At 48.0% G+C, this 12,474-nt stretch overlaps 1 protein-coding gene across 1 annotated transcript in view; it reads left to right on the top strand.

The window, feature by feature from the left end:
- Positions 1–12,474, top strand: part of LOC119160112 (uncharacterized) — a 151,356-nt gene that overhangs the window by 33,773 nt on the left and 105,109 nt on the right. Inside the window, exon 10 of the mRNA XM_075887655.1 lies at positions 3,932–4,105. Coding sequence (XP_075743770.1) covers positions 3,932–4,105 — 174 coding nt within the window. The remainder of the gene's footprint in view (positions 1–3,931; positions 4,106–12,474) is intronic.

Genomic DNA, 12,474 nt, shown 5'->3' with positions numbered 1-12,474 from the left:
CCGGACCCATGCTAGCAGCCGTACTCCTTCGGGATACGTGTCAATACACTTTTTACAATAAGGTCAACGGTAGAAACAACAGAATTTCTCCTGGAGCAAGGCGTCAGTCATGTCCTGACAAATAAATTGAACAGTGACCCCATCGAAGCAATCTTCGGAAGGGTGCGGTCTATGTGCGGCGGTAATGACATGCTGGATGTTAGAGCTCTCACCGCTGCTCTAGACCACATCGTTAAGTTGCACATCCCAAGACAGAAAGAAATCAAGTTATCAAACGTGAAAGCTGAGGAAGAGGCTACGATGATATCGAATATACTTGATAAGAAACGGGGATCTTTGTTGAAGTACGAGGCCTGTTCGTCTCCATCTGTCACCTTCTCCGGCTTAGCATACCTCGGCGGTTACATCGCCAAGCTTATTACAGACCTTTGATGCGACTCTTGCGCTGCGCTGCTGACGGCCAACAACAAGCAGCATCAGCTGTACAAGGTGCTGCGAGCACAAGAGAGGGGCGAACTACACTACCCGAGGCCTGAGTTTCTAGGTCTTTTGAAAAAATAGTGGTCTTTTTTATAAGGCCTTTGAACACCTGGCACGCAGAAATGTGCTAGAGGTTTTGCATACAGCAGTCCAGCCGTACCTGCTACGCGCTCCCATCTTAAGCTGCCCTAAGGGCGTTGACGACAGCTACTCCTGTCGATCCTCAGATCTCAAGCCGAAAAACTCCCAAGAATTCCTCTCGTCAACCACACCAACCGACTGACGCAAACAACAAGCCTTCCACCTACACACACAAGCCAACTAGGAAGCAGTTTAGGCTGTGAACAAGGCATTTGTGAAGTCCGGCAAAGTTTTTCACTTGAAAGTGTTCAACTACTGCCAGTGCTTATGAGCAATAAATATTTATTTTCAGACCTCAGATTATCTGCACTTTTGATGACGGAGAGCTGTACTTCGGGCTCCTACTTTTACGCATTTTTCAATAAACTTGGGCTCGATGCGCCTAGCGCAAATAAAAAGTCAAAACAAACTATTTCTGTGGCTTTAACAATTTGGCAACTTGTTTTTCAACGCGCTGTGAGTAGAAAAGCGTGCCCAAACTCATGTGTTCGCGCACTGTACGGAGCGGCAGAAGACGCCAGGGTCGCAGCGCCCCTCAAAGGAGTTGCGAGAGGCATGTACTACACCCGTTGCGAAGCCCGTAAGAAGATAGCGCGCAGATGCAGTCTAGCCCGGCCGTGGAGGTGGATACCTTATATATACACCGAGGACGCATTGCCCACGACTTAAGGAGCTTCGCCCCAAAAATTGGCCCTGTGATCTGCGTGCTTCGATACAAAGGACATCGATAGTCTTCTCTCTGGAGACGCTCCGTGAGATGTGGGGCCATCTTGCACTAATGTGAAGAAACGAAAGTTGGTTGCTAGTAGCACCGTGTACTTTTAGCGAAGCGTAGAAAACGCCTGCTTTCTTTAGTTCATAGCGTCGCATTTTCAGCGCAGCGCAATAAAGACTTCGATCTTTAGAGTTACACATTTATGCATTTTCTGAATATTTAAACACACTACCTAATACTTAAGTAATTATGTTGTACATCTAATATGCGTAGTATTTGCTTTTTGATTGACAATGATCAGAAGTATGAACGTAGCCATCAGATCAAGATGAGTATAGGCTGAACAAGGGCTTTAACTTTCGCCGGTGGCTGAATCGTTTGACAGACGGACCAACAAACTGACAGACAGGCCATAATTTTTGCGTATCTCAAGAAAGGCTATTGTCTTAAAATAATAAGCGAACAGCACAGTAGAACGGGACACGAGGGAAGTTGTTTGTCTCTCTTTCTTTTATTCGTGTTTTGTCCTGCTTCGCAGTTTTTTCAGGAGATGATCGATGCAGGGTGCCATTGACGGGTGACTGCACTGATTTCTGGGCAACGTCTAAGAGTAATCTTTTTCATCCCATACTGGTAGCGCTGACAATGTGCTACCTGTAGTGATGGTTCAGTGAACTGGGAGCACGGGGGTAAACACAGACACAAAGCAAACAAGAGGCACACAGCACGAGCGCTCAACTAACAACTGGTTTATTCTCACGTTTGAAGAACATATAAGTACACAAGGGTGCACATGTCAACAAAAATAGGTTGATAGTGTGAGCAGCAAGCGTGGCGTTGATTCGATGCACTTGTCTAAGAATTATCGATATAGTTAAACTCACAGTCAAGTAGTGATAATGACGGATGGCTAATACAATGATTCTTAGTTCTAGAATTGTGATATGCTTCGGAAATTTCACGCGTGGTTTGAAGCGGATGCCGGAAAAGTACACTTGTTTTTTCAAACAACGGTTGACACTTGCAGGAATTGCAATGTGAAGCTAAAAACGGATAAGGGAGTATTTTTCAAGTAACTCAAATGCTCCCTGAGGCGTATGTTCAAACATCGCCCGGTCTGGCCGATGTACATGCAACCGCACGTTCGCGGTATGCTATACACTACTCCTAAAACACACTTAACAATCCTCTGCTTTTTGACGTGCCCTGCGCCCTCCTACGCACCATGGCGCATATACGGCCTAATTTATTTGGTGCAGAGAAAACAACGTGCACACCGAACCTGTTCCCACACTTTTCAGTCTATGCGCTAATTTATTAATGTAAGGGATGTTGGCCACGCGTTTGTTTCCTTTATTGCAGTCTGCAGAAACACACGCACGTTTATCACCGTTTCTCACCATCCGCAGAAGTCCCTCACACACCGATGCGATTAGATACGGCGGGTACCCAGCCTCGAATAACCGTCCTAGCTGCGCTAAGAAACCATAGTTCACCATGTGGATACAGCTTTTTTCGATCGCAGAACGGAGGCATGACAGAACAATTCCTCGTTTTATAAGCTTGGAATGGCCGGATGAGTAATTCAAAACAGGTTTCGCGGATCGAGGGTTATATTGCCAGCAAATATGATTGCCTCCAAAGAATGAAGAAAGGTCTAGAAATTGCAATTTATGATTACTCGGAACCTCCGAGGTAAACCGGAGGCCCATGCCCTCCGTCTCGAAGCATGCCAAAATAGCGTCATAGTTGAATAGCGTCATAGCTTAACGTGCGGTTGCATGTACATCGGCCAGGCCGGGCAATGTTTGAACATACGCCTCAGGGAGCATTTGAGTTCCTTGAAAAATACTCCCTTATCCGTTTTAGCTTCACATTACAATTCCTGCAAGTGTCAAGCGTTGTTTGAAAAAATAAGTGTACTTTTCCGGCATCCGCTTCAAACCACGCGTGAAATTTCCGAAGCATATCACATTTCTGGAACTAAGAATCATTGCATTAGCCATCCGTCATTATCACTACTTGACTGTGAGTTTAACTATATTGATAATTCTTAGACAAGTGCATCGAATCAACGCCACACTTGCTGCTCACACTATCATCATATTTTTGTTGACATGCGCACCCTTGTGTACTTATATGTCATTCAAACGTGGCAATAAACCAGTTGTTAGTTGAGCGCTCGTGCTGTGTGCCTCTTCTTTGCTTTGTGTCTGTGTTTACCCCCGCGCTCACAGTTCGCTGAACCATCATGAATTACCAACTATCCCACCTTTCCATCCTATTGCTACCTGTAGTGACTGTGAAATCTGCAAGTTCTTCAAGTATGTTTTGTGTGACTGTTCTAGTTATAGTCCATGCATGCTTGAGACTGCCACACTACAAAGAAATGTAACGCGGTCATTTGGAACAATGAACCCACATGAATGACACATAGGCGTGCGCACGGAGGGGGCGGGGCACAGGTTACACAGGGGGGCTACAATACACCCATTTTGAAACGAATCCACACCACCATTGCAGGGTAGCAAATCGTTCCTTTCTATGGTCTCCCTTCTGGGTGAAATGTCGTCGCACCGCTTTACCTCGCTGCAGGGTCTCGAGCGTGGCCCGCTTTGTGCGGCTGGTCGTCGAGGTGGCGTGCTTGGTGCTGTGCGTCCGCAACTCACTCGCTGACGTGCACCACTACTGGCACTTCCCGGCCGCCGTCGTCTACAACGAGGACACACGCGTGCGCTTTCCCGTGCTCACCCTGTGCTTCCCAGAGGGGTAAGAGACAGATTATGGCAATTGTTTTACTTCAAAAGAAAATATGATGAGGTTGGTGCATAGACACGGCTCCGACTGCTCCTCATCTATATGAATGATTTGTGTAATGAGGTTACTGAAACGATAAAGTACTGCAATATTCACGCACGAAAAATTCCCATTCAGAAAACTACAAACGTCACACGTCATGAAAAACGTCCACGCATCAACAACGATGTTCACACACGAGAAACAGAATGTTCGCGCTTTATAGAAGCATCCATCTCACAGTCCTTCATAGAAGGTTTTCACACAATAGTCACTGGAAACTTGCCCGCAGTCTGTCATAATTCGCGAGAGACCGAGCGAAGCGTGTGGTCAGGAGTATTTAGCTATAGTAAACGAAGCGAAAATTAACTGTTAATGTGAATCAGTTCCCGTCTCTTCTGAACAGTGTTCTATTATCAAGGGCGAAATCGTCTCATGATATCGAACATCCGGCGTGATCAAGAAGCGAGACAGAAAAAAAAAAGTCACAGCTTTGTCACAAAGGTGAAGCACTGAACGCGATAGCAGCAAATCGGAAGGTCACACGAAGAATCGCAAGCAGATCTAACCGTGCCCCGCATTTCTCATGCACAACTGACGCACGAAACGTGCCCACAGGTACAGCTGAACGCGAATAAGCGTCTCAGTTATTACTTCGCGGTGTCTTGAAGGGCGGCCTTTTTGGAAACAGATAAGGAGCCTTCATGTGTGCGCGGATAGGGAGCCTTCATGTCCGCACCACCTCAGGAGACGCGCGCACATGAAAGCTTCCTAGAAACTGGGACTGAGCAGTGAGTGCGGTGACCTTTTGTGCGTCCGGTAACTACAACAGAATTGTTCCGGTGAAAGCCCACCGCATACGATTCTCCTCACTCGAGATCAGCGCGCGCGCACGTGAGCTTCCACCTTTGAGTTAATATACTGACTCTAGAGGAAAGGCTGGACCGGAAAAGCTGTAACCACAAAGCGCTGCAATCTTGGAACCATAGCGTTCCCCAATATACACTAGAGCGAACTCTGCCGCTAGTGTCTATGGGAGTTGCAAAGCACGGCGCTTCAGCGAGCATGGGAATGATGGGTAGTACACACATTTGTCTAATATTCGTACTTCTGGCCTGCTTTTGGCTCCTTGTGTGTTCGTGTGGCTTGGAGCTGCTTTCTTACGAAACAAATATTAGCAAATGTTCAGCGGTTGCGCTTCACCATCTTATTCTTTTAGATTTACCTTTCCAAATCGGGTCACAACGTTCAAAAGGGTTGAATTGTTCTTTCAAAACAAAATTGAAACAGCAATAAACGAAGCCGTAAGTAGGATTCGCCACCCGCAAGTACGAAGGCTAGGCAAATGTGTGTACTACCCATCATTCCCATGGTCGCTGAACGATCGCAGCGCCAGTGTCCCCTCTAGCTAATTTTAGGAAACTATGCTTGGAACGTCGCGCGGTGTAGGAAGAGGAGGTGACTGATCGCCTCGGAGGCGCAGCAAAGCAGCTCCATGAAAAACTTGTTCGAGTTCGCCTTCTCCCTACTAGATCGCGCTAAAAGTACCGGGGCCATGAGAGTCGCGAACTGATCGCGACCACTTCAGTTCGCTCCTACACGAGGCCGTCTTTCATATCGAACGTCTCTCTTTTTTATGAACTATCCGCAATCTTTGTAAGTTTTGGTTAACCCTGTGAGCTTATAGGACGTGCGTGTGGCCACGTAAAAGCGATGGGGAAGAAGTGTTTCGCCCCACGCTGCAACACAGGGTACAAGCCCTGTACCGAGAAACTTTCGCTGTTTTCTGCGCCGAGAGATGAAGAACGTCTTCGAGTGTGGAGGAATGCCATTCCACGCAAGTATTGAATCCTACAGTCAACAGACCACCTCTGCGAACGGCACTTCAAGCCTCATTTGGTGAGCGAAACCTGGGAAGCGGTCTACAACGGCAATGTTTTGTGTTGAGCACCCCGGAAAGCGTCCCTCTCCGAAGATGCAGTGCCCAGTATTTCTCCGGACTGCTCAAGCTATCTCTCGAAAAAGGAAAAACAACGCAAGAGGCCAGCCGAGAGACTTCACGTTAACGAGACTTTCAAGAAGCACTGAAAGCAAAGCCAGGAACTCTGTGGCTCGCTTTCTCAATGCTTTTTTGCGGATCCGCCCAAAAGTGGTGCTACTGCTTCGGACATGCTCTTGCATGATTGTACCTCGGCACCCCTCGCAGTGCTGTCGACTTTTGATGAACTGTTTAGAAGCCCAGCATGCGTTGAGCTTCCGTCCACAACTTGGGGTTTTCACCGACTGCAGGTTGACGAGCTTCGCAATGTTGTGTTCTCAGAATTGCGGCGTGTTTGAGAGCCGCAGTGTGCTGCTGACACAAGCCACATAGTGCCGTGGGAACTGCTTGACATTAATCAAGACAAGCGCAGAAGTAAAGTTTCAAAGAAATTGCACGCAAAGGACTGCTTACGAGCTCACCATTGATCATATATATTAGATAACAACTGGCTCTCATTTCCTTGCATCACCCACAGAGATGATTGCTAAAATCTTGCATTATTATGTGGGCCTTCAGATGAGGCAGTATTGTAAGCAGAGAAAAGAAAAGGAAAACAAGATACACAAGCTCAGAAAACTGTCAAAACGTGTGACTGCACAAGCGTCCTAAACAGAGTATTTGGCTTGGTGTTTGAATGTGTGTGATTTCCTCAACGTTTCTTGTTGCGTACATTTTTCTGTAAAACAGTGCAATAAACATGTATATATGCGAACAAGCTTATTAGGCATGAATAACTGTAAAAACATGTTTAAAAAGTAACAACGCAAAACTGAAGTAGATATCTGATTCATGTGTGTACCCTAGTTCACCGAAATTCAAATTTACTTCGTATGCCGAAGTCACCGTGACCGTGGTGGATAGCACTGGTGTACCGCAACATTTAATTGCGCCTATTACTGTTTAAGTTACTCGCAGAGGTGGTTGCGTCTTCGCGAAGAATTGTTGGAGCTACAGTCGCTGTTGCGTCCCAAATAGCGTGCATGCGCTTCGGCCTTAAGATTCACATACCAACTCGATACGTCCGAAAGAACCTCAGTTCTTTCGAAACGGTATTTTCATTTGAAGCGACCCTGAATTCATGCCACCGAAATCCAGGCACGCGCTCCATACGGAACAGTGCGAGGCGCGTTTCATGCCCGTGGCAACTGAAGACCCGCAGTACATGGCCCCTGTTCGCGATGCGCCACCTACGAGCGCACACGCCCAGCCGAACCAAGTTTCGCCGTGCTCGCCTGCCGCGTTGAGTCACCTCTCCTTCCTACACCGTGGAACGCCGTCATTGTTGCCACCAGAATACTTTGAGGAAGCGCTAAATTAAAGCGATTGAAACACTCAAATTTTCGCAGTACAATTCGTGAACAAGCGTACGTGTTCCTTATTATAAAGAAACGAAAATTGCATAAATATAGATCAACTACAATTAGCTAAGATACAATGGCCATTTATCCGAGTTACTGAGCACGGAGAGGAGCGTTTGCAGGTTTCTTTAGTACATGGCGCCACCATTCTTTTAATGTTGAGAGAGTGGTGATGCGGCGTGCTGCTGATGGAGCCGTTTTGGTGTAGCGCTGTCTTGCTTGTGCGCCGGGTGAGTCTGTGTCACGGAGGAAGGAAAGGTAGGAGAGGCCCTGACGTCACTCGTTGTGAAACTGCGATGAAGCCGGAAGTCATCCATATTGACTGGACAAATTCTCCTCTCTTGTTTACATCCGAATGTAAAGCAGAAGGCACGACTCTCTTTCCGGCTCGGAAAGCACGTGAGCTGCACAGCGCGCGCGTCGTGACGATCCGAAACTACCGGAACGGGGCTCAACACTCTGAGTCAGCGCGACACTTTCGGCGAAATCATTTCGTCCGAGTATTAACAGCGAGTAACAGCTCACCGACAACGAAGCAAGTACAAGAGAACGCGGGCTAGACGCACTGACAACGGCGAGTGATTTCACGTCATTAATTCAGCAACTGTACAGACAACACGATCGGTCGTGCGCCTTCTACGGTTGCATTCCGCCACGCGGCCGACGCAGCGTCCGGCCACTGTGTCCGCGTTCCGCGTGAAACTCGCTGGCGTCAGCATTCTGTGACCGTGGTGACTTTGAGCAGGTGCAAGTGACAATTGAACGCGGTTGCTGTTACGTTGAGATTACATGCAATGCTGGGGGAGAGTATACGAAGCAGAACAGAAAAGGCGTTTCACATGCAAGTTGTTACTGTACACACAAACACGAAACTACGTATGTGCACATGGTCCTCATTGCGTCTTGCTGGGCTCAACAGCGTCGTCCGTTATCACAAGCAGGAGCACTGCCCTACCGTCACTGACCTGCAAGGCATTCGTAGTCGTTTCCGCTTCGTCATGGTGCCCAACGATATTTCACTGAACCCTAATTGCTTCATCCGCATCATCCGCCGCACGGCACCTGATTATGCATTCGTTCTACGCACAGTTGAAGCTCCTTGATGGACGAAGGAATTTTTAAACGTTGCTAAGAGTACAGTAACTGTCAGGAGGACACTGCGTAACCAATAACGCGGTGCAGAGCACTGGTATTGTCTGCCACGGCTCAGCACGAGACCTGGGGAGGCACACATGCCACCGCCAGCCGCGGCCGCTCACTGCTAGACAAGCTCCACTGCGCAAAACGTAACCGTAGCAACGCCGCCATTGTGCCCAGTGAATATGGCCGCCATGATGTAATTTCCGCCACACTTTTCACGTAGCGCGTCGGCTGGGCATGCCCTCTCCTATCTTTCCTTCCTCCGTGGTCGATGTTCATGTTTTGTGTTACCATAAGCGAAAAACTCGACTTCATGTGACAGTCTCTAACAGCGATATAACAGAGATACACGATACAAAAAAAAATGCTGGGTGTAATTGCAACATGCAGTGGTGACTGCGAGTGAACGTCACCGGAAAGCTCGTTCCATCATTGCGGCACCCGAGCGGTTCTGGGTTGTAATGCATGGGTCCTATGAGGAGCTTTTCCTCTAGAATTTGTACATTATCTCTATAGCTTCCATAACCCTTCCTCCCCCACCGGTTATCCCAGGGGCAAAATACGTGTGGGAGATGAGAGCGCGCCGCCGCCGTGTCGTGAAGGTCTGGCGACGTGCGCTCATTACGCCATCTCGCTGTTAATGCTAAAAACACGATAGTTTTCTCGAGGTGGCCGTCGCAAGCGGCAAGTTGTTGTTATAAACGGCTCCTTCTTGGCTCAGTGGCTTATTGAATATTGTGTAAACGACGACGAGCGCCGCTATCATCGTTAGGATAAGATCAGAGAGTTGGTAATAAAGGGGAGGTCGACAGTGGGCTTCGCTATGGGGACGGCAGCTCGTATTCCACATAATTCCGTGTGCGTGCGTGTTTATATGTTAGCATAACGCGCGAAGGTTCAATAAAAATGTTATTTTCTAGCCTGAGTACATCTTAGCACACGTACGAAGAGTCATCCTGTAATAACGTGGCCTATCAGAACTTGCAGTAGCGTCTGTGCTTTTTCCATTAAAACGAACCTCTGCCTATAGACATCATACTCTGCCCAGGTGGCGCTGCGAAAAACGCCGCCTTCAGCGCCCTCAGCGCCGCGCCGGCCATAAGTGGTTTGTGCGCATAGGGCCGTCCGCAAGCGAACGTGCATAGGCTCTCCTCTTTTGTTGGTGTTGAGGCGTGGTTACCTGATAATTAAAGACCTGGCAAGCTTCTTCTTTCGATCCAACCTCACCTCATAAAAGTAGGAAGCTCACCGAAACGAAAAGCGGGCACAATGCAAAACATGTTTCATTTATTTCGGCATGCTGCAGCTTGCAATTTAAGTGCAAGCGAGCATCACGTGGCATCTAGTTCGATGCAAGCACTCCGGCGTTCGCTCTGTAACGCCTCAACGCGTTAAACTTGGGCACACACATGATGTCAAAGCGATGAAGTGCTTACACGAGCGATCTATCTTACGATCAATGGTACGAACTTCGCTTTATCTGGCATTACTAGCACTGGCGATATTCGCTTTTGCAGCTGCATTATTCATCGATCTCTCGCTTACTCCGCGTTGAACTGCTTTATTATGCGTTCTATAGAATCTTCTGTTTACGGTTGTCATCCGTTTTTATATACTGCAAATGAGAATACATGCGTGTTAACTTTCTCAGTGTACAACAAAAGGCAAAACCGGTGCCCCCGAGATAGCTGCGGCAATCGCGGAGACCAATGGCAAGAAAAACCTGATTGTGGTCGCAATCATTTTGCGATTTACTTGTATGATGCACGCGTTCGCATTCCTTACTTAAATCCGTGACTTAGAGCCTTCAAAGCCTGACGTGCTTAATACTGTGTGGTGGAGACAAATTCAGATTATCGGTGGTCGCGGCTTGTGGAATGTTTATCGCGGGCGTCACTGGTTTACTGTTGCACGTCGCGAACTGTGGTCAGAGGGTCTGTTAAGTTTCATAATCAAAGTTACCCTGGTTCTCCATAAAACCTACTCGAAACAATAACCGGAGACCTACGTACATTATCCCACTTACTCAAGCGGACGGTAGTGGAGAACGCGAGTAATAGTGCTTACCCAACGCGTTCACAATGACCTGTATTTAGCGCTCTCGCCATTCTGCTTTGCGAAAGCTGCGGACATCAATAACACTAAAGTTATTTACGTCCGTGGCAATCCACAACGCAACAGTATCGCAGACTATAGACGAGAGCACGCCTATCTCGCACCCAAGTGCCTTTGGCGGTATACTCTCGCTCCCAGAGACGCCATAATTTGTTTGGAACTGCCAAGGCGCACCTCGCTAGCATGATATGCAGTGGCTCTGGGAGTTTAAAATGCGAAGAAGCGCCTGTTCACGCTGCGTCCACTTATAAAATGTTATTTGGGTACCACTGTGCTGTCATCTTATGTGACAACAACCAGTGCGAGAGGAAGAGATTGCTAAGCACTGCCTGTAAAGTTCACAGCGCATCGCGGCAATCGTGCCGGCGCGGTGTTTTGCGATTGCACAGATTTCAGTCCACAACAAAAAATGCTGAGCTACGCCGCCTTAGTATACACTAATCACAACCAGCAGAAAAAACTACGAGCCCAGTGCAGTGTACCAGTAAGTATACTTATTCAAGCGCAACTCCAGCGTTTTCACTTTGCAACAGCAATTTGCGTGCAGTATGTTTGTAGTATGCAGCACAAAACTGTTGCCGTACTCTTTTGCAGGCCGCATATCAATAATAGGATATACGAATTATGATTCACGCGTGGATGCACACACCGCACATGTTTAGTACAACTCTAACGGCCTAATATAGTGATAAAAAAAGGCGTTAATGACGTGGAAAGCACGGCTTTAGACTCAGTGGAACTGTGACATGCCTTGACTGTCACTAGGCGAATCTACATGTGCTTTTGGCAGGCGTCACCATAGCATTTTAAAATCTTGTTCTGGCGGGCACATTTGCACCGCGTGTGTGTACTGAGTTCCCGGAAGGACCGGCGATTGATACACATGCGGTGCATGAGCGCAAGTTCGAACCGGATTCTAGCGCTACGTTGACGCCGGCTTACAGCACAAATTCTGCCTTCTCACAGCCAAGGTACGCCACAGCTAGCGCTTTCCACTGTTCGTGTTTCTTTCAGTCAGATAATACGTACCTGATGGAGTTGCTCCCGATCTCTGCAATGCATGTGCTGCAGACATTCCGGGCTGTCGAGGAAGGTCTCCTCGACGTTTCACATGAAATCAGCACAAAATTCTAATAGAGTAACAACGCGAAACGTGCTTACAGCCGGACGCTGCTTATGGAGTTTTGCGTTTGATTTGCAGAGCATATACTGGCGTGGCAATTGCAGGGTGTTAGCTAAGCCGCGCCTGCAACAGATGGCGCCACACGCTTTTCAATATGGCAGCAAGCATTGAGCTCGCTGTGTTTTGGTGTATACACTCTAAGGCAAAATTACCCGAAAAAGGAGTAACGGAGCCCAATAAGCGCGCGCAATGAACGGATAGACCGTTGAGGAGCAACCACAAAGGGAAGCGTGCCACGCGAAACCACTTAGTCTCCACTAGGGAACCGCCAGGGCATTGCAGGCAGCGCAAAACGCGTTGCTAGGGTGACAACCCTCCATCTCCACAGAACACAAGTCCTTCTCCTCCTCTGCTGGCTCAGTCTTTCCCCGTATTTTGCCGGTGACGGTTGCGTAGCATCGTGCTCGGAGTGCTCGACCACGGCCGCCTGAATTCGACGATCTAAGAATTATGACGTGGTGCTTGTGTGTACGCCTGGATGAGCATGGGCTGCTGCTTTAGCGTT

This window comes from Rhipicephalus microplus, chromosome 3, assembly GCF_043290135.1.
Source record: "Rhipicephalus microplus isolate Deutch F79 chromosome 3, USDA_Rmic, whole genome shotgun sequence".
NCBI classification, from domain to species: Eukaryota; Metazoa; Arthropoda; class Arachnida; order Ixodida; family Ixodidae; genus Rhipicephalus; species Rhipicephalus microplus.
The sequence above is the reverse complement of the archived record's forward strand: the minus strand, read 5'-3'. Positions and strand labels throughout refer to the sequence as shown.